General features: G+C 41.9%; 1 protein-coding gene across 1 annotated transcript in view; it reads left to right on the top strand.

Annotated features, from left to right (window-relative positions):
* Positions 1–24,833, top strand: part of ABCD3 (ATP binding cassette subfamily D member 3) — a 127,243-nt gene extending 102,410 nt beyond the window's left edge. Inside the window, exons 16-23 of the mRNA XM_068239770.1 lie at positions 162–225; positions 3,019–3,096; positions 4,057–4,122; positions 4,210–4,299; positions 4,401–4,520; positions 8,761–8,865; positions 20,567–20,623; positions 23,597–24,833. Of these exons, the coding sequence (XP_068095871.1) occupies positions 162–225; positions 3,019–3,096; positions 4,057–4,122; positions 4,210–4,299; positions 4,401–4,520; positions 8,761–8,865; positions 20,567–20,623; positions 23,597–23,674 (658 nt within the window). The 3' untranslated portion in view covers positions 23,675–24,833. The remainder of the gene's footprint in view (positions 1–161; positions 226–3,018; positions 3,097–4,056; positions 4,123–4,209; positions 4,300–4,400; positions 4,521–8,760; positions 8,866–20,566; positions 20,624–23,596) is intronic.
* Positions 24,834–27,420: the final 2,587 nt, after the last annotated feature.

Below are 27,420 nucleotides of genomic sequence, written 5' to 3'. Positions count from 1 at the left end.
CACAGATTTTCTTTTTTTTTTTTTTTTTTTTTTTAATAAACCATCCGTATTACTGTAATCTGTGGTAGGATTATATATTTTAAATTGTACAATCCTATAACTTAATGTATTCATATTAGTTGTCCAGTGAGCTAACAATGTGTTTTCCTCTGTATTTGAAGATTTGATCATGTTCCTCTAGCAACACCAAATGGAGACGTTCTAATCCGAGATCTCAGCTTTGAGGTCAGTGTTTTGAGTTTAACTGTTTCTCCTACATCGTTTTCCTCTGTTGGATCAGTTCCTGAGAAATATTTGATCAGTGGGATCGTATGATTGCAGATAGATAATACAGGCGCTATTCCGAAGTGTGTGTCAAGGATGTAACCAAAAAATGTACACCAGCTGCTTGGGCTACCACATCCACAAGAGGTGACATTACTAATTGATCTTAAATCTTCAGCACTTAGTGTCACATAGCGGACCTGCAGTAACCAACACAGTGCTCAAAAACGTATATATAGGTGACTGCCACCCCAGGGTTAAAAGCAAAATCCAATGGTCACTGGTAATTCATTCATGTATAACCATTTTTTTTTCAGGTACTCTCATTGAGGGCCCTTGCAACAGGGACTCTTTAGATGTAAACAAGCGTATCATGTATTCAATACACATTGAAACATAGGAAGTAGTCAACAAATGTCACATCTCCAGAGGAATAAATTGGTTATTCCTGCTTGAATTAACAGTGACCATTGGATTTTGCTTTTACCCTTGGGATGGTGGTTCACCTATATTTATGTTTTTGAGCACTGGGATCATAGCTACAGAGGCGCTATACCCAGCTCTTGACCAGACAGTGTACCCTCCAAAAATCGTTTGCCTGAAGAAGCGGGACTGTTACCCGTGAAACGCGTTGCACTTTTGGAGTCATTATAAAATGTTACTTTAAACTGCAAGTAACTTGCCTGTTGTCCGGCCATTTCTTCCAGAAGGGAGGTGAGTCCACCCACTTCGCCCTTTTTAACGATTTTAATTAATTTTACTCTACCTGGCGCCTCTGTTATCCTGCTACAAAATAATTTAATCCACCCTTGGTGGAGGGGTGTATCCCCACTTTTTCCTATCTACAGAGAGCGACTTCTTAGACCTGAGCGGGGTCAGGTTATAATTCTCCCCGCCTGCTCGCCCAGCGGTTGCCTTGGTGGCGACCTACCTTTGTGAGTATAATCACCTTCTTTATCACCAGATACCATTACATTAACATACTACACCATATCGGGCTCTCTGTTTCCCTCTCTTTACATTGCTTTGACAATAAAGTTGTTGAAATGCTTAACCGTACTTTTGTTATAGAAGAGTATAACTTGGAGAAACTTTTCTCTGCTTCAAAGTTGTTATCTCTTGTAGAGTATAGGTGGCCATACACTGGTTGATTTGCCATCAGATCGACCAACAGATAGATCCCTCTCTGATTGAATCTGATCAGAGAGGGATTGTATGGCTGCCTTTACCGCAAACAGATTGTGAATCGATTTCACTATGAAACCGATTCACAATCTGTGGAGCTGCCGCTACCCCCTGCATATATTACCTGATCCGTCCGGTGCGAGTCCCCTGGTCTCCGCTGTCTCTTCTCTGCTGTCTCTTCTCCGCTCTGGGCTACAGCTTCACTTTACTTTCTGCCAGGGGAAGTTTGAACAGTAGAGGGAGCTGTTTAAACTTCCTGTCGGGACAGGAATTAAGTGAAGCCAGCCGGAGCCCAGCGCGAAGAAGGGACAGCGGAGAGAGCGGTGACAGGCGCCAGTGGAACAGGTAATGCGCTAGCTTCGGACATTCGAACGCCGCTATCGACACACTCCCGACCCGCCAGCGTTCGAGCAAAATCTTCCGCATGGATAGATAGACTGGAAGGATCGATTTCGGATGGAAATGGATTGTTCGGTCAGCGTTTATGTAACGATTTCACAGCAGATTCGATCAGTGATCGAATGTGCTGTATATCAGCGGGAAAATTGTGTGGGCCCCTTAACTCCAGCGTAAACTCATGTGCAATGAATCTCCTCCTTACAGTCTCCTAATTTAGGTCTTTCAAATGAACGGCAATATAAATAGGCTGTTCACAGGGAAATGACCATAGTTTGTAAACCCTGTTCCCATCTTTGAAGAAAAGTGCCATGTCCGCTTTGGTCTGAAGCCTGCAGAGAAGCTCGGAGCTCGCTGGCCACCCACATTACGCTGCTGTGGCCCACCCCTAGCTCGGCAACTGTGGCCTGATAGGCAGTCGCTGAGCCAAGTAAAGTGGGGGTGGCTCCTAGTTTCATTGGAGAGGCTTTAGGTTTGCGCCGGGGGGAGTGGGTAACCAGTTAAGGTAATTTCCCAACGAACAGCTGATTTGCTGTTTGTTCGCCTGACCTACATTAGGGGGACTATAAGGGGAAGATTAATTGCTTTAATTTGGTTAAGTAATTACACTGACAGTTAAGCTGCTATGGGGACTTAGTTGGCAGCTGGATCTGCAGTCACAATAAGCGGTCATACAAATATGATATCCATCATCAATCTGACCACATATCATCAGAATGGGTAATTATAATCTGATGCTCCAGATGTTAAAGCTGACCCAAACTAAAAATAATCATGCCTTGCACAATAATTATTACACTTTAATGTGAAATCCTGACAATGGGCCCAGTCCATTAAAACCTATTTCTTGAGTCCTCATCTTATTATTTAGCAATTTTTCAGAACATTCCAAGCAGAAGTTACTAAAAAGAATAAGTTTTGCCTGATTGTTTACATTTCCTTTTTAACTTGCTATGTGTTAAAGTAATATGTACCGTAGTTAAGGCGAGGACACATGAGATAAAGCATAGCACATCAGGGTAAATGTCTTGTGTGTTACACCACCACTGTCAAAGTATAATAAGTTATTTGATTGGGTATTTTCTGTATGTTCAGCATGCTGACTGTTTTAGCCTTTGTCAGGATCTGCTCTGTTTCTTTCTTGTATCCACTTAATAGTGAATTTGTCTGCAGGTGAGATCCGGCACCAATGTCCTTGTCTGTGGGCCAAATGGCTGTGGAAAGAGCTCCCTATTCCGCGTCTTAGGAGAGGTATATATATCTATTGTCTACTTCTGATTATTCTGCTTGGGCAAAATTATATATATATTTTTTTTCTTTTTTTTTCTCCTCGTACTGACAACCCATTTTATCTGGAAGAGAGGTTGCATAGTCCCTCAGCAGTACTGGCTGCAGTCAATAGTAGAGCTCTGTTTTAGCCCAAGCAAGTCCACCTAGATGAGTACCAAACTATGGCCTTGATAACTATGCTTCACTACCAATCCTTCTGATATTTGTCTGCCCTCAGCATTGATGGATATGCCAGGCATGGCACAAGTATTGTAGTAGGCTAGAAGGGGTGTGGCTGGCTTTGGAGGGGCACGGCATGAAGCAGGAGGAGACTTGGCAAGGCCAGGAGGGCCTGGAGCTGGGCTTCTGAAAAAAGAAAGACAAACTTTGGGACTCGCCAGAACTCGGTAATGCACCATATTGGTTTTCAGACCTGCAATCTTCCTCAGAATTTCTCTAAAATTTCTCTTGGGTGCCAAACATTTGTGCATCAATCCCTTTCTGACAGATACTTGTAGCTATATTTAAGAAACAACTATGCAGGAACAAGTTGCTGCAAGTATGCCATAGATATTAACCTCTGCTCTGAAAACCATTAGCTGCAGCTCCTTAAATCGTTTTAAAGCAACAAAACAATATGAGTCCAGGAGACTTTAGGGCCATGTGAAATAGGAGTCACAGCAACTGATAACAGCAACTAGACTTCAGTACTTTTAAATTGTTCTCGGTCATGGCAGCTAGTCACTAGCACAAGCCACAAGTTACTATTGCTAGCAACTAAACTACTCGCAACAAGTTGCTGTGATTAGCTCCTCCTTACTAATAAACCAGGAACATGACATGGCCCTTGTAGAATAAGATATCCATGTACTGTTTGTTTTTCATCTGCCTTCTCAAATTATTTTAAATGAAGATGAGTAAAAAAAAAAATTTTTATTTTAGTTATGGCCACTTTTTGGAGGAAGTCTGACTAAACCGGAGCGAGGAAAACTGTTTTATGTCCCCCAGGTAATTTTTGTTAACCTCTTTATCATGTAAATGATGAAAAAAAACACACACTCCGCAATCTGTATTTATTATTTTACTTATTTTTAGAGGCCGTATATGACTCTGGGCACTTTACGGGACCAAGTTATCTATCCAGACACACATGAAGACCAGAAACGTAAAGGTATTCCAGATAAGGTAAGCACTGCTGCATAGTACAAATAATAAATATGTAATTATAATATTGAAACCAAACCTTGGCATAACAGCATATTTAACTGTAAACTCCACCATTCTAGGTCCTAAAGGATTATCTGGACAATGTTCAGCTGGGGCAAATTCTGGATCGTGAGGGAGGCTGGGACAGTGTGCAGGACTGGATGGATGTGCTCAGTGGAGGAGAGAAGCAAAGGATGGCGGTATGAGCTATATGTCTGTCTAGAATATGAAATAGTTGTCTTCCTGCTGTAAAATTAAAGAGGGGCTCTTGCCAAAGTATTAACAAAGGCATTTTTTACCTGATAGGTAGTTTCAATGAGGACATGGTTGTATCTTTGTTTATTTTATTTCTTGTAATTTCCTGAAAGCTTATGACTTCCCAGCCTATTTTACCTTGACAATGGGAGCCACACAGAGCCCAACAGAACTACAAACGAGCAACAGGCGCCAAAATTAATTGCTGTCAGCTGAGTTTTAGCAGCTAACAGGAACCGCTATGAATCATGGGAAATGTAATCATGTGTCCAACGTGCTTGGATAATTCAGTGTGGCTAAGGTATTTGCCAGCTTTAATTTTTTTAAGTGTTTTCTCAGGTTTAGATTTAAAAAATTTAAGAAATTGTCTTTTTTTTTTTTCTTTTCTTTTACGTAGGAAGCTGAACTGCGTGCTTGTTGAGCAGTTCATCCTCCTGGCTGTTGGCCACCAAGCTGCAATTTGATACAGCCAAATGGTAGAGTTTCTTATCCCTACACATGCCAGCAAAATACTTTTTATGTTAAATGGGCTGCCACTACACTCAGATGTGACTCTATACTGAAGCTGCCTTTGCAGCTTCCAGTAGCTGGTAGCCGAATTACATCTTACTTCTGAGTCCACGGCGGACTAATAGTAATTAACGCTGCCGGGACTTTTGCAGGAGCATAGTAAGCCGGTTTTCGGCTTTGCCCTGCCCCCAAATTTCCCAGCGCCTTAATTACATGTTTTCCTGAAAGAGGCCTAATGGAATACCAGAACTATCAGAAAAAATATGGTTTCTCACCTAGGCAGTTCTGTAGCCATTTATCAATTTACAAAATATAATGCCTTATTGTAAAGCCCAGTCAATGACACAGCTTTTTAAAATATGAAAAGCTCTTTTTGACTAGAAGAGGCAAACCAGGTGTTGTATCACAGGTGTACAATATTATGTGGCATGAGAAACTGTAATCCCCCAATGATGAAGTGGCAAGAACACCTTTACCCCAGACTGAATAGTCAAGAATGTAGTATTTGAGGACAAGGATCCTATAAATGATTTCTTATTATATATGCTGTATCGCACTCCCAGTTGAATGTTTAGAAATAAAGGATCTTGGGGAAAATAAAACTGAACGAATTAGCTCAGCATTGGGAGGGCTCATGGGCCTGGGGATCAGGCTTTGATCAATAATGGTTTTTATGGTAATCACCAAAATATGCCTAAGCTGTTTCAATGGAATTTATCAGTTTTGACTCAGTTTTGAATATATTTTCTCAAAGTACTCCATAGGCCCAATAATCAAAGTGGTCTTTACAAATTGGCATATAAACTTTACATTTAAAAAACAACAACAAAGAACTAACGAAGACGCCCGTTTTTTTGCATAAAAAAAAAAGTAGAATAAGTCTAAAAAAGGAGAGGTAGGACACTGGGAAATGCGTTTGCTTGAATAATACATTTTCTTGGTGTAAGACTTACTACCTTACCTTTTTAGATTTCTACTTTTTTTTTTTTTTTATATAATGAAACATTAGTTTTAACTATATACAGCTCAGTAGAGGTTGGAGTCTTTTTGGCTGACCCTAAAGAGCCCCGTAAGGAGTGCGAGCATCCTGTTCCTGTTCTACAGTACCTGGAAACACTGAGGGCCCATTTCCACTATCGTGAATTCGCATGCGTTTTTCGCATGCAAATTCGCATAGCAATACAAGTGAATGGGACTGTTTCTACTTGTCAGGATTCCTTTGCGTTTTTCTGTGCAGAAAAAATTCGAATGGCAGAGCCATCAGAATTCGCATATCGCATACCCCCTATGCGAATCGCATACAATGTATTTAATAGGAAATTCGCATGAGGTTTGGGTATGTGAATTTTCATGCGAATTCGCATGAAAATTCGCATAGATCCGGATGCGAATTTTTACCGCGGCGATTTGCACCGCACAAGTGGAAATGCAGCCTGAGCCGGGGCACTTTTCTCCCCACAGACTCTGACGGTGGTGCAAGTCCTTGCAACTCTTCTTTGTGAATATAAGACTTTAAGGGCCCATTCACACTTAAAAGTGCAAAACAATAGCGCTACTGTTTTGCACGGGTGACTTTACAGCGATTAGAGTGGTAAAATCACTGTATACTCCCGCGATTCAGAGCTATCGCAATCAGCGCTTGTTTAAGAATTGTACTGCGATCACTCGAGAATCACGGGAAAATGCTGCAGGCCACACATTTTGCGATTGCCGTTTATCGCGGAACACCCGCGATCGGCGTCAATAACGGCAGTGAGATTACTGCCATATAGTTATAATTGCGCTATCGCATCAGCGTTTAGCTGCAATCACCGGCTAGTGAGAACGGGCCCTAAGAATCATTATATCATATTGTCCAGAAATACTGCACCATTTGGATCTGGTCTTTATTCTGTTTTAAAGCTCATATGGTTCTTGAAATATCAGAATTTCCTCTACTCTCAATTTCAGTTTCAAAAAAATCTTTATAAAAAAAGGGAACTATTAGTGTTTTTGTTAAAATTGTTACGCAACATCTTGTCCTATATTTAAAAAGTGTTAGCCTGGTTAACATCTGCGTTCTGAGCCAAAAAGGTCCGGTGAGCGGATCTGGTCTCCGCTTCACCGGATCTGGATGGCTCAGTCCATGGCCCGGTTCAAATAGTGAAAACGGATCTGATCAATGATTGATCGGATCCGTTTTCACTCGGCAATACATACCTAATCTTCATAGGCATAGGCAGCCGGCGGTAGAGGCTTCCTCTTCTTCTGCTGTGACTACACAGCGCGTCATGTGACTAGTCACATGACGCCGAAGAAGACTGAAGCCTCTATCGCTGGCTGCTAGGGAAGATTTATATAAACCCTCCCTCACCCGCCCGGCTGCTGCACCCTCCCTTCACCCTCCTGTCACTAGATTTGCATCGGCCCATGCACCCATCCCCCGTGGAACGGTCCGTTTCTTCACTAGTATGAAGAAACGTTCCGTTTTCCATTGCCCCAATGCTGCAGCATTTTTGTCCGGATCCGTTCCGCTAAGCAGAACGGTCCGGAAAATTAGGGCCTGCAGCAATTTTTAGGTCCGGGGACCGGAACGTAGCCGTACCAACGGACGCATGTGAATGGATCCATAGGTTAACATTGGATCCTTTCACATCTGTTCCGTTTGTACAGTATACGCTCTGGTTACGTTCCGGGAAAAAACGCTAATGTGAACCGAGCCTAAAAATGGTAAAAAAAATAAAATAAATAAATAGCTTAAAGGCGTGACTAATCAGAGCAGGGTCTGGAAGGTGTAGAGGGGGTTCTCAGGGATCCCAGAGTTTCTCTTTAACCCATTAGCAGCTAAATAAGGTAAAACGTTATTTGGCTGCATGACCACATTTTTCCTGCCGCTGGAGATGTGTGCCTTCCCCAGTCTGGCAGGGTAGGCAGAGTGGGTGGCAGGGAGTTTTTATAGTTGCCTGTCTGGACGACTGGATCTGTTTCTTCTTCCTCCACCACCACAGCTGTGATGTAATCCTGACATGTCTTCTCAGTTTTGATCACATGATATGACGTGATCGGGATCCAGGAGACCTCGTCAATGTTACAGCACCACCTGGTGGTGGAAGAGGGGTGAAAGTCTCCCCGATCAACCCTCTTCCACCACCAGGTGGAGATGTAACTCTGACATGGTCTCCTGGATCCCAATCACATGTCATATCATGTGATCGGATTTGATCAGGACCCAGAAGACCTGTTGGAAGTTCAGAGCTGCCAATGAAGGAAGAAAAGGAACTATCCGGAACAGGTAAATATAACTGCTCCCTGCCACCCGCACTAGACAGCCAAATGAGATATGCCGACAGAGGCTTAGACTGCACTAGCAGATTTCAAACAAAAAATATTATTTGAAGCTGCTAATGTGTTGTACTGGGTACTCACGATGCGATTTCCCGCTCGATCAGCAGGATCGATCAATCGATTATTTCCGACATGTTCAATTGGGTTTCGATCGATACAGCCATCGATTTTGCATACTTAACATGCAAAATCGACGGCTGTATCGATCGAACGTGTCATAAATGATCGATCCCGCTGATCGAGCTGGAAATTGCATGGTGTGTACCCAGCATTAGACTTCTCCAGGCCTCATTAGAATGAATTTGAAGTTGCTTGGCATGCTTTGGTGATGCGTTGCTCTCTTGATTTCAGATGGCTCGGTTATTCTACCACAAGCCCCAGTTTGCAATCTTGGATGAATGCACCAGTGCCGTTAGTGTGGATGTAGAGGGTTACATTTACAACCATTGTAGGAAGGTAAGTGGATTCACGTCCCGAACTTGTTCACTGTTATGTGAAACACAGATAGGCTGTATTGGTATTTTTTTATGGAATTATGTTTACTTACCAAACATTGAGGCTATGACAGAAGCTTAGCATTAAATCCATTACATTCATGGAACATCATTGAGAAGTAAAATTTCAGGCCTCTAAAAAACAGTTATCAAGCTGGAACACAGTGTAGATACAGTGTAGGCCAGCATGATGAGTCGGGTTTGAGACCTGAAATGTTGCTTTTCTGTGATGATCCATGTTGGTGATGGAAAAAGCTGAGCATAGTTCCAGAAGACGATGGCGTTGCTTCCGCCTGTACTCGATTTATTGCTTATTTCTCTTGTGTCAAGAACAATTTGAAGCCTGCACAGCCATTGTGTGTGATTTATTACAGATTGCAATAGACTTTTCTTTTTTCTGTTCTACAGAATTACAGTGGTAAAACCGGGGATAGGCATTTCTGTGTTACTGTTTTACTAGCATGACGAGTATAGCATGTTGTAATCTGACTTCTCTCAACAGATGATAATCTCATTACATACCACATAAAGGTTGTGTGTAGATTTTCTGAAGAAAATGGCAAAACACTTAAAGCAAGCCTCTTCCTGGATGTCAGTAAAATTGCCCACACAGCTACACAAGCACTGTGTATAGTTGCATGTGATGAAAAGGGGGCACATCCAGTATATCTTGTGTCGACACTTATAAATGTTTCAAGGACAGTGGTAAAAATGTGTTCTGAATACATGGGCCCTTATTCAATTCTGTTTAAAATATCTTCAACTCTGCAGTTGAAAAGTACCAAAAAGTAGGTGAAAAAGTACAAGCAAAATGATTATTTTCTTGCTTGCTGGTGGCTTCAAGGATACGTCCAGGCATTTAAAAAAATAAAATTCAACTTGCCTGGGGCTTCCTCCAGCCCCTAGCAGCCGTCCTGTGCCCTTGCCGCAGCTCCAGTGGCTCCCGGTGTTCTCCGATGCAAGAGCCGACCTCGCTAGGTCGGCTTCCGGGTCAGTTTCTTGTGCGCTCCACGGCGCGGGTCCCGTAGACTGGCCGACATCATAAGGATTGTACTGCGCAGGAGCATAGTATAGTCCTGATGACATCGAGCAGACCATTTGACCCACGCCGTGGACAACACAAGAAGCCGACCTGAAAGACGACCTGGGGAGATCGGCTTCTGCAGCAGGGGGCACCGGGAGCCACCGGAGCTGCGGCGAGGGCACAGGACGGTTGCCAGGGGCTCAAGGAAGTCCCAGGTAAGTAGAATTTTATTCTTTAAAATGCCTGAATGTATCCTTTAACCACTTCAGCCTAACTAGACGAGTATACACGTCCAGTGTAATTGTGGAGAGTGCACCACCAGTTTGTTACTATATGAGGCACATGTGGTATCCTTTTATCCGGGACGAGTTGTAGAATACATTTTGGTGTGTTTTTAAAGCTTGGACTCACAACACATGAGAAATGGGTAAGGACAAACTCATTCCAACATAAACATTAATTTTTAAAATTATTATCAAGCTTGGGAAAGTATTAGTATAGCTACACAAGACATATGGGGTAACATTTTAACCGTGATAAGTAGTAGAATAGATTTTAGGGTGTTTTTGGGTTAAGGGCTATGTCTTGTGTATTCTTTTTAGTAACAAACTGAATCAAAAGCAATAAACATTTTGTGTATTCTGTACCAGGGATGCTCAGATCAGATCCGGATGAAATCCGGATAGTAGCTATTTGGATTTCATCCGGATAAACTCAAATCACCTGTGCGGGATGGGCGGGAGTTTAATCTTACCTATCATGACGTCTTCTCGGTCCGTCCCTCGGCGCCTCCCACGATGCGGTCCAATCCGGTGTCGCGTGACTATACACTTCCTCCTTCAACCCGGAAGTGTTTTTAGTCATATGAGTGAGTTTAGGAGTGATAAGTAGTAATAAAGTTATTGGCCAATTAATGGGAGCAGCTCTGATATGTGAAAATTGCTCTCGTCCTGAAGTGGTTAAAAGGCATTTTATTGAGAAGGTGTAAAAGTATCTCCTAGGAGAAGCTGTAGGAGAAAAATTGAATGAGGGCCTTGGTGTGAAGCTCTTGTAAGAACCCATACATGTTGGCACAATACAAATCGCTAGACTACATGACCTCTGATTTGAATGTGTGCTGCAGCACTATAGCTGTAGTCCATAGTAATGGACTTCCTAAAGTTGGAAAATTAGATGAACCAGCAAACCTTAGGTGGATTTTTTAAATTGCTTTTATGTGAGTAAAGTTTGCAACTCTTGCCTTGGTCACATTTGATCATAGTGCAATTTCTGAAAGGGTTTTTGTGGGGATGTGCAGTGTTGAACGCATCCATACAGAAAAAATGGATGAGGTCACCTGCAGAGTGCCACCTAGTGCTGCACCATGTCAATTGGTGAGATCAGGTACTGGAATCTGATTGGTGTGCGGTTGACATATTTTCAAGCATTTGGGTAATTGTACTTTACAAGTACACTTCTACTTTAAACCATTTCCCACTGCTTTATGCTGGGTACACAAGTTGTGATTTCCCGCTCGATCCCGGTCGATCGATTATTTCCAACATGTTCTTGATGGATACAGCCGTCGATTTACTCATGTTAAGTATGCAAAATCGACGGCTGTATCCATCGAAGCCCGATCGAACATGTCTGAAATAATCTATCAATCCCGCGGATCGAGCGGGAAATCGCAACGTCTGTACCCAGCATTGAATGCAAATACCATTTTGACTAAAAACTGAAATGTTTGCATTAGATAGCCTTACCTTTCTCTTTTAAAAAGTCTTGCAAAATTGTTTAATTGGTACTGATAGGGCAGCACTTTGTTTCCTGCCAGAAGCCAACACTTATGAGTATGGAATGTGCCAGTGGCAGTCGCACCCTAAACTTACTGAAAGATCTTATCTAATATCCAGCACCAGAACTGTAGTGAAAGCTGAAATGTAACTTGTGTGTTATTGCTGTTAACTGTTCAGCTTCCTCCAGCTGTTGTAAAGGTTTCCTGAACAGGGAACAGAAAACATCAAAATCTTTACATTCAGTTTAACAGCACTTGTGCTAAGGCATTATGAAAGCTGTAAAAAGTGCTGCTTGGCAGTCAGTCTTTTTTTTTTTGGTTTTAGTAGTGTAAGGGGTCTACTTATAAAGCAACAAAAAACTCAGCCTATGTACCGTATTTTTCACATCATAAGATGCACTGACCTGAGATTGTAAGATTACTAGAAGTGACCCCTGGGCTGATTGTGGCTATCAAAACATAAGTATGCCAGACTTCCACATCAGACACATTCACAGGTTATCCCTGCCTGTACCACGTCCTTTCCCCTTGAATTAGATCAGGAGAGAAAGCTATAAAGGGCTCAACCAGTCAGAACTCCTATGGTGTAATAAATATTATTTTTAAAATACTAAATCCAGTCTAGGTACAAGTAAATGATAAAAGGCATGTAAAAACGTATCCTCCCTCTGTTGCAGTGAACCATGGCTGCGGCTCAGCTAGTTACTCTCCGCCTCTGAACCTCACACTATCCAGACCACTCATTAGGACATCTTGTCAGCTCTGCCTCTTGTGTGTAGCTCCAAAAAACCTGTTTCTCCAGGCTGACTTGTCAGGGGCATATCTATTTACTCTATATTGCGATGAAGGCAGAGTCACCACCCTCAACTGGTCACTTGGATAAAAAGTTGTTTATTGAATACAAAGTGTGGTGAACACTGAGGGAGTCATGTTTAAATTGCGCATACTTTCCAGGAAACCAATAAAATACTGTACTTACCAGGGCTGTGGAGTCGATACAAAATCCGAATCTCTTATCTTCCACTCGTTTTTATTTATCTTTTTTCCATTCACTTCTATGATAAATCGAGCGGAACAGAATAGAGCGGAAAATCGGACATGTTGGAATTTTATCATCAAAGGCATCTATCGGAACGATTCTTCGCAAAAAAAAGTAACGTGTATTCCCAGCATAAAACTAGTCCTTGGTAAGAGTACTTGTAGAAGGTGCAGACAGGAATAAAGAACATCTATCAGGCCCTAGGCAATGTAAGTGTGGGTACATGAAAGAGTGATATGCAGGTACTCTGCAGGGGAATAACGAGTTTCTTCCTCCATTACACATTCTTTCTCACATGTACAATCTGAACCAGGTTTAAGGGTGATAGACAACACCTCTGTGTTCAATGTGCACAACATTCTAAGGCCCCGTTCACACTTGCGGTTTAGTAAAAACCGCACCGGATGTCCGGACCGCACCGTATCCGGACCGGACCTGATCCGTACGGTTCCTATCCGGATCCGGTCCGTTTGCATCCGGTTTCCGTGCGGTGTGAACACGGTTGTGGTCCGGATCCGGTTTCTTAAGGCGATAACATCCTTTTAATTACCTGGGGTCTGGGAGGTCAGCAGAAGGGTCTGGGGTCATTGTTGGAGACAGGTGGACGTGTGGAGACCATCCGTGGATACAGAGACTGCAGTTGGGACCATGGATCCAGGCATTTTTTACTCGTAAACCTGGGAATTCTCTCTGTTGTTCGCCTCCTTCAGACATATCAGACATGTTGCTGGCAAAAAGAGCTCCAGCATGAAATCGCTGCTGCCCCACTCTTCGCTGGGCCCATGTGGTCCCCATCCAAAATGCATAGGAAGTGGGGTAGAACGTCCGGTTTTTGTAGCCAGTGTGTTGTGCGCTCTCCGGCTCTCATTGCTTTGTATTGGCCGGATGGTGCAGTCCGGCTCCGCTCCGGATACGGCTGCCGGAGGAGCCGGACCAAAAAATAGCGCATGTTGGAACGGACGCCGGAGTCCGGATCCGGCCCGGATCCGGTCCGGCTCCGGTCCGGCAGAACGGACGCATGTGAACGGACGCATAGGCTTTCATTGCCATGCCGTGCGTCCGTTCCGTCCGTTCTGAAAGCGGTCCGGCTCCGGCACGGCGATTCCGGACGGCCACCGCTAATGTGAACCGGGCCTAAGTGGATATTCTGCAGCTCTGTGGGGAGTGCATATGTAGAGTATAGGACAGCGAGGGACTGATTAGCCTAAGGGGGCTGGAGAAAGCCCCAGGTGTGTATAACATTTTTTTATTTTCATCCGTCTCAGGTACCCTTTAATTCTAAGTTATCGAACCAAATTTTAACAACATATCAATGATTTGATTTTATCAGCAAAGGGAGTGCCTACATTTGCATAAACCAGCATTAGCGCAGAATTATTTCCATCTCATTCACCATCTCTATTAGTGACACAGCTACACATCAGGCTTTATTCTTACAGCATAGATGTTGTTTAGTATATGTAAGAGATTCCTGTCAGATGTGTATATCGGACTTTAAAAATACAGGGACTGCTTTTATTGAAGCAGCACAATTAACTATTTTTTGAATGGTCTGTTTCATTTTTGTGGACTAAGCACAGCTATTACTGTATATTGAAATTATTTGTTAATTATCTAATAAATAGAACATTGTATCATATTTTCAATTTTATTAACAGTTTAAATTCATTAGGAGTCTGAGTCTGTGCATTTTTTCCCGACTCCAGGTACCCAAAAATTACTCCTCCGCCTTCGACTTGACTATTTAGTCATGACTAAAAGAAAGGACACTCATCTGGTTCTTTGCGGGTCATAAAATTGGGTAAATACAACCTGATAATCAATGACACATGCCCAATTACCCCGTATTATTTGTCTAGCAAATACATACCGTAGTCTTAATGCAGAAGCAGTGTGTGAAAAAAGTTCACTATAATAGTGGCCATGCATGGTACAATTTTTTCATCCAATCTTACCATTTCTATGTAGTATAAGGATAAATTAAGTGAATATACTGAAAGGATAATTTAAACAGTTCCCTTAATACATAGAAATGGTAAGATTGGATGAAAAAATTGTACCATGTATGGCCACCATAAGTACCATTTCCATAGGAGGCCAGGTAAGGAACAACCAGATGGTACTAATCAAATGCATTTGATTAATTTATCATTAGGATGTTTGATCACCTTGCCAGTTTGCTGGTATGGAGGGTTTAGGTGTGTGTCAATGAAATGCCACGAAGGAAAGGGGGCTGTGGAGTCTGAGTTGGAGTCGGAGCAGTTTAGGATACCTGGAGTCGGAGTTGGAGTCTGTGTTTTCATAAACAAAGGCGTTGGGAGTCGGCATTGGATGATTTTTGTACCAAATCCACAGCCTTCGTAAGTAGGAGTCGGAGTCGAGGAGTCTGAGCCATTTTGGGTACCTGGAGTCTGAGTCGGTGGTTTCATAAACTAAGGAGTTGGATTCGGATGATTTATGTACCGACTCCACAGCCCTGGAAGGAAAGACGTCACCAATGATCTTAGAAGCAAGTATTGGTGCCCATCAATTTGCAATGGGTTATAAGGCTATTTCCAAACAATTTAAAGTCCATCAGGCTAGAGTGAGGAATAATATTTACAAGTTGAAGACTTTCAGAACAGTTGCCAACCTTTCTAAGATTGTACTCCCCAACAAATGTACCTCAAGGTGAGATGCTCAGAGAAACGACCAAACACTTAAAAAAAACCCCAAAAAGAGCTACACCTCAGACTATACACGACACTACAATTAAAATGTTTTAATTTAATGCTTGTATAGTGCTTTTCTTCTGTGGAACTGAAAGCCTTTGAGAGCTGCAGCTATTAAAGGTGCGCTCATTAGACTCCTCTAGTGAGTCTTGCCCAAGGACTCCTTACTGAATTGGCACTGGTTCCAACCAGGATTTGGGTCCCTATGTCAAAGCTTGTGTTTGGTGTAATCAGCACACTATTGAACTTCCAGAAAGAATGAAGACTGGCTTGTTTGGAAGGGTTGCCAAGAGAAAGCTTCTTCTATCGAGAAATAACATTGCTGCATGGCTTAGATTTCCACAGTTGCATCTGAACAAACCACTAGACTTGTGGAATAATGTCTTTTGGACAGACAAGTCCAAAGTGGGGATATTCAGTCATTATGCATAGCGCCACATTGGGGGAAACCAAACTCCGCCATATTGGCACAAACACCTGATACCAACTGATAAGGTGGCCACACACCATACAATTAAAAGATCAAATTTTACACCAATTCGATAATTCTGATCGGTTGTCCCGAAAAACCGAAAGCTTTTTTTTTTTTTTTTTTTTTTTTTAATTATTATTATTATTATTATTTGTTCAAGACATCTGATCGCATTTCCAGTTTTTGTTCAATAAAATAATATTGGGAGAGTTGGATTTTTCTGATCACTTTTTATCAAAATTGTATGGTGTGTGGTAGATTGTCATTTACTTGCTGTACAGACCCAACCAATTTTTTTGAGTTTTCAATAATTGTTTTCATAATTGGGGAAAAATTGAACATAGGTGTGTGGTACATTGGTCAGATTTTTCAAATGTTACAATCAGTCAGAAAAATTGATTGCAATTCTTGAATTGAAAAGATATTTTAAAAAATAGTATGTTGTGTGGCCATCTTTAGGCCTTTTTTAGACTAGGTGCGATTTCTGAAGCAATTGCGTTCTGCCGATTGCAAGAACACTATAATAATGTAAACCATGGTCCCCTGTACCCACTCATGCAGTTCTTGTGGAATCGCAAACGGACTGCATGCGGCATTTTTTGTTCATTTTTGTCAGTTTTTTTCCCACATGCGAAAAAAACTCAGTTAATATGAATGACCCTGTTGATTTACATGGGCTTTCTATTCTTAAAGGACCACTCCAGCGAAAAAAGTAAGCAGTCAAAATCTGACAGAACTGACATGATTTGGCCTAGTCCATCTCCTCATGGGGCGTTCTCAGGTTTTACTTTGCTTTCAAAGCATTTCCTGAATTACAGTTGCTAAGTCGAATTGCCAAAATAGTGTTCAAGTGAATAGGGAGCCTGGCTGGTAATTTACTATCTTGGCAGTTAAACTGCTGTTCAGGTAATGCTTTTGAAACCAAAGAAAACCTTGAAAATCATCCATGAGGAGATGGGCTATTCCATTACCTGTCAGTTCTGCTAGATTTTAACTGCTTACTTTTTCCGCTGGAGTGGTTCTTTAATAAAATTCACATTGTGGGAAAATGCGTGTGTATCATATGTATAACCTGGTACCAGCTATGACATAAGCAGCAGTGAAGCCTAATTCTCTACACATAGGGCTTCACTTTTAATTACAAACATAAAGTAACTTTGAGTACTGTGCCAGATGTACGGCCAATCTCTGTTCTTTCTGGTTCTCGTCTGTCAGTAACTTCACTGTCAGGATTCCTGTTTTTCATTATTTTAATCATTGTAGAGATTAGGCAGTTTATGAGCTGCAGAATTCCTTTGAGTCTTGTAGTTTCGATGTTGTGGTTGGTTACTAGACAGGTTTGGTCACGGTTTTCCTGCTTTTCCTCTTCCATCCATTCCAGTGTTGCATAACAGGAGGTCTCTGAATCTGGCTTTTCCCATCACAAGCCATTGAGTACAAATACTGTAACATGACTCTGAATCACACTCATGGCTTTCACTTCTTTTTTTTTCCCCCCTAGATTCTAGGAAATAAAGTGTGTTTACAGGATACTGTCTATTTACTCGTTCCATGACAATCATGTGCAATAGCTGGAGCTGGTAGACAGCGGGTTGGGTTCATATAGTTCACTGCAGACAATACTGTGTGATACTAAATAAGAAAAGAGACATAACATTTATATCACACTTTTCTCCTGGCGGACTCAAAGCGCCAGAGCTGCAGCCACTAGGACGCGCTCTATAGGCAGTAGCAGTGTTAGGGAGACTTGCCTAAGGTCTCCTACTAAATAGGCGCTGGCTTACTGAACAGGCAGAGCCAAGATTCGAACCCTGGTCTCCTGCATCAGAGGCAGAGCCCTTAACCAGTACACTATCCAGCACCAGAAAAGGTGCTACATTAAAAAAAAATTCTTGTATTTGGCAGTGTTGACAGTAATTGATGCAAAATCTGTATGTGATTATTATTTTTTTTCCCCTTTCACATGGGTGATTCTGCATTTTGTGATTTCCAGCCCATTCCCCCATTTCTTTTGTCCTTTGAGTCTTCTGCGGTATTAGTAATTTTTGTGTGCATTTTTATTGGATTTTCCAGAACTGTAACCACTCCCCATTGCATGTGTGCAAGTAAAATAACAATATTACATGGCACATCGATGCACCGAAGGGGATCAAAGTGTCTGACTTTGTCCAACTCTTAGGCTGACGTTGTGACCAACCAGATCCCGTAAACAGCGCTCTTCATCCATGAGCCCAAATGTAACCCCATAATATTTAAATTACATGACACTGTGGCAGGGTGAGGGGCTGGTGGCAATCACTTTGATTCAAAGGGGCTAGCGCTGTGCCGGCGTTTAACAGCGCCCCCCCCCCGTGGAGGGCATGTTTTCCTGTGTTGGACAATGTTTGATATTGCGTCTTTACTTGAAAATGCTTATGTAGGCCATAGTCCGACATAGGATTGGGAAGGGTTAACCTGTATTTTGCAAAATATAAGATGTCCATCCTTTGTTTAAAAATTGGTATTAGAAAGATGCACTTAGAAGAGCCTCTGTTTTTTTCTATTGTCTGTGTTTTACTGTCCATGTCTGAGCTTCACAACACAGGTTCATGGAGGTGTGTCATGGACCTAATAATTGCTGCGTACCATGCTGGAAGAGGACTACACATTTAAAAAAAAAAAAAGAATTCAGACTCTACCTGTCTATTGGTTGGCAGACCTTGTGCAAATGGAAGAAATTTAGCACCATAGTCATCCTCTCCTGAAATGGTCAACCAACAGTATTAAGTAAAAACACAATCTAATATGCTAAATAGCCCATCCCAGAAACCAGAAGTTGTGATTTGCAAATGATGACTTCTTGTAGCTGATCCAGTTAATCATGAGCTCTGTTACTTGATCCCTGATTAACTCCATCATACAGTAAAGACATTGGCCTTTAATTCTGCTTCAAACTTTCTTACGCAAATCAGCTTCTGTATTTGGATTGATGTTTTCCTTAGGTTACGACCTGGTCTTCATTCTGCTGAAATATTGCGCAAGGACCTAAAGCAGATAGCCAATGCAAGGAAGCTCATCAGTTGAAGCTTTTCAGTATTTCTAAAATACTGTAGAGCTACTTAGATCAGGGCTGTCCGACTCCAGTCCTCGAGGGCCATATCCATGCCAGTGTTCAGGATGGACTGAGAAATGGAGAAGTGTGTTCTACTTGATGAACCACACCTTTTCAATCCCATCAGTTAATTTGAGCTGTGCCAAAATGTGTGAGGACCTCTGCCCTTGAGGGCCGGAGTTGGACAGCACTGACTTAGATAGATCCTGCAGTCATGAGTTGCATGGCAGTCAGATGGAAGAAAACCTAGTGGGAAAACACCTGTGCAGGAACACAATAAGCAGTTAGGCGGCTCAAAAGTTCCTGTGCATTGTAGATCCCACCGCCTGGGATTTAAATAGAAATGTCAGAAATTTGGGAACAGTGTGCCCACAACTTCAAATAAAAAGTCAAAGTTCAATTGGGATGGTGCCCACAACTACACAGAGTCAGCACTCTTTTTTTTCCACCTAAATTGTAAAGTACCAGTACACTTCTCAGCCTTTTCCCTTGGATGGCTCAGTGTATCAGTAAGTTCAATCAAGATAATCACTGCTGTAGGCAAATGGCTGATAACCCTGCTTGTCTATAGTAAACGCCCGCTGTAGTCGCCAAACAACGAGCCCTCCCTGGGTAGAGTGGTTTCTTTTTCCACTGGGCATCCACTCTCAAACTGGTCTGGCGCCCCTTCCTTGTTCCTACCGGCAGTCTACGGTATGATGGATAGACCAAGATTGTGCAGACTGTGCTACAAGTTGGCGACTGTGCAAGAAGTACAAACTACTTTATAGCAAATTTTATTTTTTTCATTGGCATACCATTACACATGCAGTACCTGACCAAGGTTTAGGCGCTCACCCTTCATTCCCTGATAAAGGCCGAGCGCAGAATTCTAGGTCAGGTACTGCATCACTCTTCACAGAAAGAGTTTTGAGGGTGGGAACACACTTAGGCGTTGTGTAAAAGGTTGCGTTTTGCTGCATATGTGTTTTTGCATTTTAAGTGGGTTTTGAGTGGATTTGCATTCTGCACATGCGTTTTTGCTTGCGTTTTAATGTTTGTGTTTCGCACATATAAATTGCATATGTGTTTTTGTGTGTTTTGTATGCGTTTTTTTTAAAATGCGTTTTTTATGCTAATCACTAGGAAGTCAACAGGAAGCAGAAATACATCATCAAACTTGTGTTTTTTTTTTTTTTGTTTTTTTTTTTAAAGTACACAAAATGCATACAAAATACAATAAAACGCTATACCTCTGCGTCACCATTAACATACGTTAGGTGCATTTTAGATGCATTTTGAAAAATTTGCAGCAATGTCTGCGTTTTCAAAAACGCGCATTGCAGGACGCAAACATATGCATTTTTCATGCGGCCCATTGACTTGCATAATGTGCGTTAACGCTAGGGTTTTACGCAACGCTAGCGTTTCTGCCTAGTGTGTTCCTACCCTGAGTCTGCATTTCTCTGAAAAACCCTTTTCTAAGCAATTTAGTTTATGGTCACTTGATTCCTGCTGCCAAAGCCTGATACGGAACACTGCATGCTTTAATGGTTTCTTTTGTTTCTAGGTTGGAATAACCCTGTTCACAGTGTCACACAGAAAGTCCCTGTGGAAACACCATGAGGTACGTCATCTTTATATGTCATTTCTCTGCATTTTTGTGATGGAATTAGTTAAAACCCAAGTTTAATCTGTGTTTTTTTTTTCTTAATGCTTGTGAATGTAAACTGCCACATATTACAAATTAACAAAGTCCTCTGCATTGTGAAGTGGTGTTTAATTTTAGAGTAGGCACTGGACATGCTACTAAAGTCGCTAACGCCTTGTTGGCTTCTAGTATCTTTCCGTGGACTCCAGTGTTAAAATATCCACTTTCCAAAGTCCCTTCTTTTCCCAGCTCCATTGACTAATTTTAATACAAACACTTCTGTGATATGGATTCTGTAATGCAGAATAGGTAAATTAAGTCCACCAGCAAGATTGTGCTCTGAGAAGTTCCTGTGTTAACATAGATTTCCTCTGGGTACTCTCTTCCCTCCACAGACCAAAAACCGTGATAAGTTAATTGGTACCTCTCAGACTTGTGATTAGACTATGGTAAGGATAAAAGACTATGGTAGGGATTAGGTTATGAGCCTCTGTGAGGGACAGTTAGTGACTAGACTTTGCACTCTGTAAAGCACTGCAGAAGATGTCTGTCCTAAACAAATACATAAGAATGCTTCAACTCACTTGTGTCCACTCATGTTTTAAAGCAAACCTGGGACGTTGAAAAGGCGAGGAAGTCACATACTTGCCTTTGTAGATAGAAACCTCTGCGTCCTTCAGAGGCTTCCCACATTCTCCCGAGACCACCGATCTAGTGCTGGGAACCTTTGGAAGTTTGAGGTCATGCTCCCATCTATGAATTAGTGCAGGCACAGTTGCATGGAAACACTCGGGCTGCACTGCGCAGGTACAAGGCAGTCTGCATATATTGTGGGCACGCTATATTCCCTGGCTGGAGTATGGACACCTACACACACACACGCACCTACACACACACACGCACCTACACACACACGCACCTACACACGCACGCACCTACACACACACGCACGCACCTATGCACCTACACACACCTATGCACCTACACACACCTATGCACCTACACACACCTATGCACCTACACACACCTATGCACCTACACACACCTATGCACCTACACACACCTATGCACCTACACACACCTATGCACCTACACACACCTATGCACCTACACACACCTATGCACCTACACACACCTATGCACCTACACACACCTATGCACCTACACACACCTATGCACCTACACACACCTATGCACCTACACACACCTATGCACCTACACACACCTATGCACCTACACACACCTATGCACCTACACACACCTATGCACCTACACACACCTAAGCATACCTACACACACCTAAGCATACCTACACACACACCTAAGCATACCTACACACACACAAGCATACCTACACACACAAGCATACCTACACACACACAAGCATACCTACACACACACAAGCATACCTACACACACACAAGCATACCTACACACACACAAGCATACCTACACACACACAAGCATACCTACACACACACACAAGCATACCTACACACACACACAAGCATACCTACACACACACACAAGCATACCTACACACACACACAAGCATACCTACACACACAAGCATACCTACACACACAAGCATACCTACACACACAAGCATACCTACACACACAAGCATACCTACACACACAAGCATACCTACACACACAAGCATACCTACACACACAAGCATACCTACACACACAAGCATACCTACACACACAAGCATACCTACACACACAAGCATACCTACACACACAAGCATACCTACACACACAAGCATACCTACACACACAAGCATACCTACACACAAGCATACCTACACACACAAGCATACCTACACACAAGCATACCTACACACACAAGCATACCTACACACACAAGCACACCTACACACACACACCTACACCTACACACAAACCTACACACACACACACCTACACACAAACCCACACACACACCTACACACACACACACCTACACACACACACCTACACACACACACACCTACACACACACACCTACAAACCTACACACACCTACACACGCACATACACACCTACACACCTACACACGCACATACACACCTACACACACCTACACACGCACATACACACCTACACACACCTACACACGCACATACACACCTACACACACACCCACACAAACCTACCCACACCTACACACAAACCTACCCACACCTACACACAAACCTACCCACACCTACACACAAACCTACACACACCTACACACAAACCTACACACAAACCTACACACACCTACACACAAACCTACACACAAACCTACACACACCTACACACAAACCTACACACACCTACACACACCTACACACACACACAAACCTACACACACACACCTACACACACACCTACACACACACACACACACACACACACACACACACACAAACCTACACACACACACACCTACACACACACACCTACACACACACCTACACACACACCTACACACACACACCTACACACAAACCTTCACACACCTACCTACAAGTACACTTTAAAGTTCCTTATACTATGCAGCCTGACTAATTTGCCTGTGCTAATAATGTATCTAAAATCGTTCACCATTCACTTGAGGTAGTCTATGAGATGCAAATAATTCAGGCTTGCATGCTCTGATCTAGACAAATTAGAACTGCCAAAAAGCTGATTGTACACTGCATACAATTTGCATTAAATTTGCATACAAACACAAATTATTAGTATCTTCTTGACAATCCATAAAAGTTAAAGGTATGGAAGTCCAGGGACAGCAGCAAGCAGTAGAGCACACATCTGACACTTTCTGCATTTGTGCAGGTGAACATTGAGTGCATCCCTCTTCCACCCTTTCTACACAGACTTTATAATGCACCATTTTGGTTATGACTGTCCTATAATACCTTTTTATCACCAGTACCTTTTTTCTTTCTCTTTACAGTACTACCTCCACATGGATGGCAGAGGAAACTATGAATTCAAGCAGATCACTGATGACACAGTGGAGTTTGGCTCTTAAAGCAATAGTTCTAGAACACCTCTAGAATGAACGTAACCCACGGAGACACCAACAAAATATATATTTTTAAATTAGATGGTTGCCTAATCTTAAACAATCCAAGTCTAATGTGTAGAATCTCGACAACTGTGCTAACGTAATTCTTAACACTACTAAAGGTACCTCGAATGAAGCCATCCCTGAGGCTCAGATGATGCCGTCATCAGAAGCTGCCTCGAATGACTTTCTTGGCCATGGACAATAATGTTCAACCCCAAGAAGGAGTGAGACCCCATCCTGTACTTGGTCAGGTGTCCTTCACCATAAAGGGACAATACAGTCCAGAACTGTATGTGCTTCCTTTATAAGCAACGACTGCACTGCTGCTGGAAGAATTTTTTGAAATGGCAGTTCAACTTATTTAGCTTTCTTTTATGGTTTTAAATTAATCTCAGGTTGTTTTTTTTCTTATTTCAGAATTTTGTGGTAATATTAAAAAAAACGGACAAAGAGCACTTATTAATTATATAATTTAACCTAATGTATCGATGTTCTAATGCCAAAAGCAAGTGTGGGCATTACAGGCATGGACAAGGACATTGGAATGTGTTTACTGTGGGTCTCATGTTGGTATCTGAAAAGAATATGGTCTTCTGAAACCGCCAATCAGATGCAGACTTACCAGCTTGGATGAAAGTGTCCAGAGCTTGGACGTAATTTTTTGTTTTGACCACACAGATGCTTTTCTGTCAGGCACTTTATTCATGAGGCCCACAGTGAATGATTTTGCTGAAAGGCAGATACCTCTGCTAGTGTCCTGTGTGATGCAGGCCAAGGCCAACTGTATGCCACTACGTAAACTGTATGCCACTACGTATGTCCGTTGGACTGGTGCTGTCAGTCTACAATTTTATATGTAATTTGCTGATTTACACTTCCCACATGCAGATTTCAGTGAACTTTTTGGATCCTTTCCATGTGATTTATTATAACCAATTAACTTAAAAAAGTAGTTGTTAATTGAAGGACTTTTAATGCTGAGATCACTGTTGGGTACTAGGCCATTTGTTGTAGATGTGGGTTGGGTGTAGCAGATTTGGATGGATGTCTTGTTGTTCTGGAATACTGTACGAGAAGGCATGCACTGAGTATGCAATAAATGGGATCTGTGTAAATCCTATTCCGTTGCGTCTGCCTAGTCCATTCTTCAATATTTTATGTATTTCCTCATGTGGCACAGGGAAATGGGTAGCAGGCCTGGTAGCCTTGGGCTTGTGAGCTGAATAGTTAAGAGGACCCGAACTCTTCCATAGGAAAACAGAGCAACCCACCCTGTTTGTATGTAGAGATAAGAGCCTAATTCTCACTTATCTGGAAGTAATGAGTCACTGTAATTTGAGCTGTCAGCTCTGTCTGATCTGTGTCGTGGTCTGCTGCTCAGACAGGCTATATGTAAACAGGAGGTTATCCCTGTATGTGCTTCCATGAAACCAGGAAGTAACTATACTGCGGCATCTTTGTGGAGCTCTGTAAGCAGTAACAAAGAAATGGTTTTCTGAAAAGTTTGTTATGCTGTTGCTTATCTTTTAGAGCATAGAGGAAGTCCTGGTTTTAGTTCTGAGTTGCACTCAAGACAAATATTTAGTGTGGTTAAATAACCATATGTGAACCGCTTTATCTGCCTATACACTTTTTTTTTCTATTCAGCTGCCCTGGTGATTCTAACTTCTCTACCAAATTGCATAGTTAGGAGAGTGATCTTAATATTCTTAATGAAATGTAAGTAGTATGGCCTGGCCACCACTCAACCCCTGCCTGCAAAATACAATTAAAGAAAGAAAACCTGCATTGGTGGCCAAATGACTCGTTACGCATTCATCCAAAATTTAGAACATTTATATGTACAAATAAAAAAGCCTTCTTAAAATAGTCTCTGAATTTGGGACTATTAAATCATTCCTGAAGTGGATTACTGTAATCTTAACAAACAGTAAGGTACATAACATACATCCTTACTACCTCAGTGGTTCCGGATGCTGTCACTAATTCAGGCCCTGTAGGTACCCAAGTTAGATGGAGCCACCCATTTCCCTGACCTAAAACAAAAAGTAGTTTTCTGTTTCATGGTTTTCCTATTTTCATATCAGTTATGTTTCTGTACTCTTCTCTTACATCTTAATAAAACCGAATTAAAAAAAAAATGTTCTGAAGATTATATGTGATGGTAACGTGGGAAAAAGTGTTGCCAAGTTTCTATACTGGTATACTAGTGAAATGACCCATAACATTAAAAGACCAACAGTGAACCTTAGGAGATGATTGTGTGAAATAAACTCAAGAGAAAAAAAATGTATATTACTTAAACCTGTAAAGGAAGGGTGCGGGGGAAGTTGGTGTAAAAGATACCTCCGTAAGTGGATGGCTTTGGATGATCCTGAGGATTTCTAAATTCTTATCAAACCCACCATTCAGACACAGACTTCTGGTCTTGCTCTTGGTTGTAGATGAGAAGATCCGGACTGGCCTGTGAGTAAGGTCCGCACATGCCCAGTAGAACAAAGCCACATGTACACAGAAAAAGCCAAGCACGAGCAGGTTCTTTCTACTTGGTGAGAATCTAGTTTGTAAATGCTTACAACACAGACGCACGACCACACCATTATTAAAGCAGAAATTAGCACAGCTTAAAACTTGTTTACCATCGACCTAAACGTAATGGCTTAAACTGCACATACCAGGACTGGGGCTTAGTTAGAAACCTTGGGGCTCCATAGCAACATTTTGGTTGGGCACCCACTTAAAAATTATAAGACACCAGGATCTTTTAGAACGTATCTGGCAAGAGCTTGTCTGATACGTTCTTGGTGCCACACAGCCATATTGTGCATGCATTAGCCCCCCCCCCCCCCCCAGCACGCTCCATGCTAAGAAACATAGGCTGGTACTGATCAGAGCCCAACACACTCAAGGGCCCAGCCTTACTGGCCTTACATTAATACATTGCAAGATGATAAGAAGTTAACAAGCCTTTTACATGTTTATTTTAGAAAAAAATAAATGTGTATTCTCCCAATGTATGTGTTGATTTCTTTCCACATCCCCCCTCAAAAAAAAACATACTGGCAAGTTACTTGGTTTCCCCCAAAAAAAGTGCCTTAGATTATGCTAGGAACATAACACTAGGACTATGGTGCAAGTTAAATTGTGTACTAGGATGTATAACAGAGGTGCCAACGTAGCATAAAAAGGTTTAAAAACTGGAGGTAGTGGTGGACTTTCCTCCTCCAAGAAGACACCAAAGATTGTTGGTTTGTAGTAAACAACAATTTATTCACAATACTCCAAAAGTGCAAGGTTTAATCCCGCTTCATCATTCAATAACAACGGAGTATTGGCATATAGGGTCAGTAGAAGAGCCAAGTGCCTCTAAATTGTGAGCTCTTTGAGGGACAGTGACCTGGCTCTGGACCCCTATAAAGTACTGCAGATGAATGCAGTCAGTGCTATATAGATAGACATTAATATTCATAAAAATTGGATAAATCTAGCTTGCCCAAAGTGATAAATAAATGAAAGGTTTGTAATGATATTGCCTTGTGATTTTTTTAAGCATATAGTGCAAATTTTATTTTGCATTGTCCTTGCAAGCATTTTTATAAAAAGAGTGAAGATGTATTAAAATGGCTCCACAAAAAGTGAACCTGAACAGAGTAAAATTATTTTAACCACTTAAGCCCGAAGGGTTGTTTATTTTTTGCATCTGAGCA

This window comes from Hyperolius riggenbachi, chromosome 6 (genome assembly GCF_040937935.1).
Source record: "Hyperolius riggenbachi isolate aHypRig1 chromosome 6, aHypRig1.pri, whole genome shotgun sequence".
Taxonomy (NCBI): Eukaryota; Metazoa; Chordata; class Amphibia; order Anura; family Hyperoliidae; genus Hyperolius; species Hyperolius riggenbachi.
The sequence above is the reverse complement of the archived record's forward strand: the minus strand, read 5'-3'. Positions and strand labels throughout refer to the sequence as shown.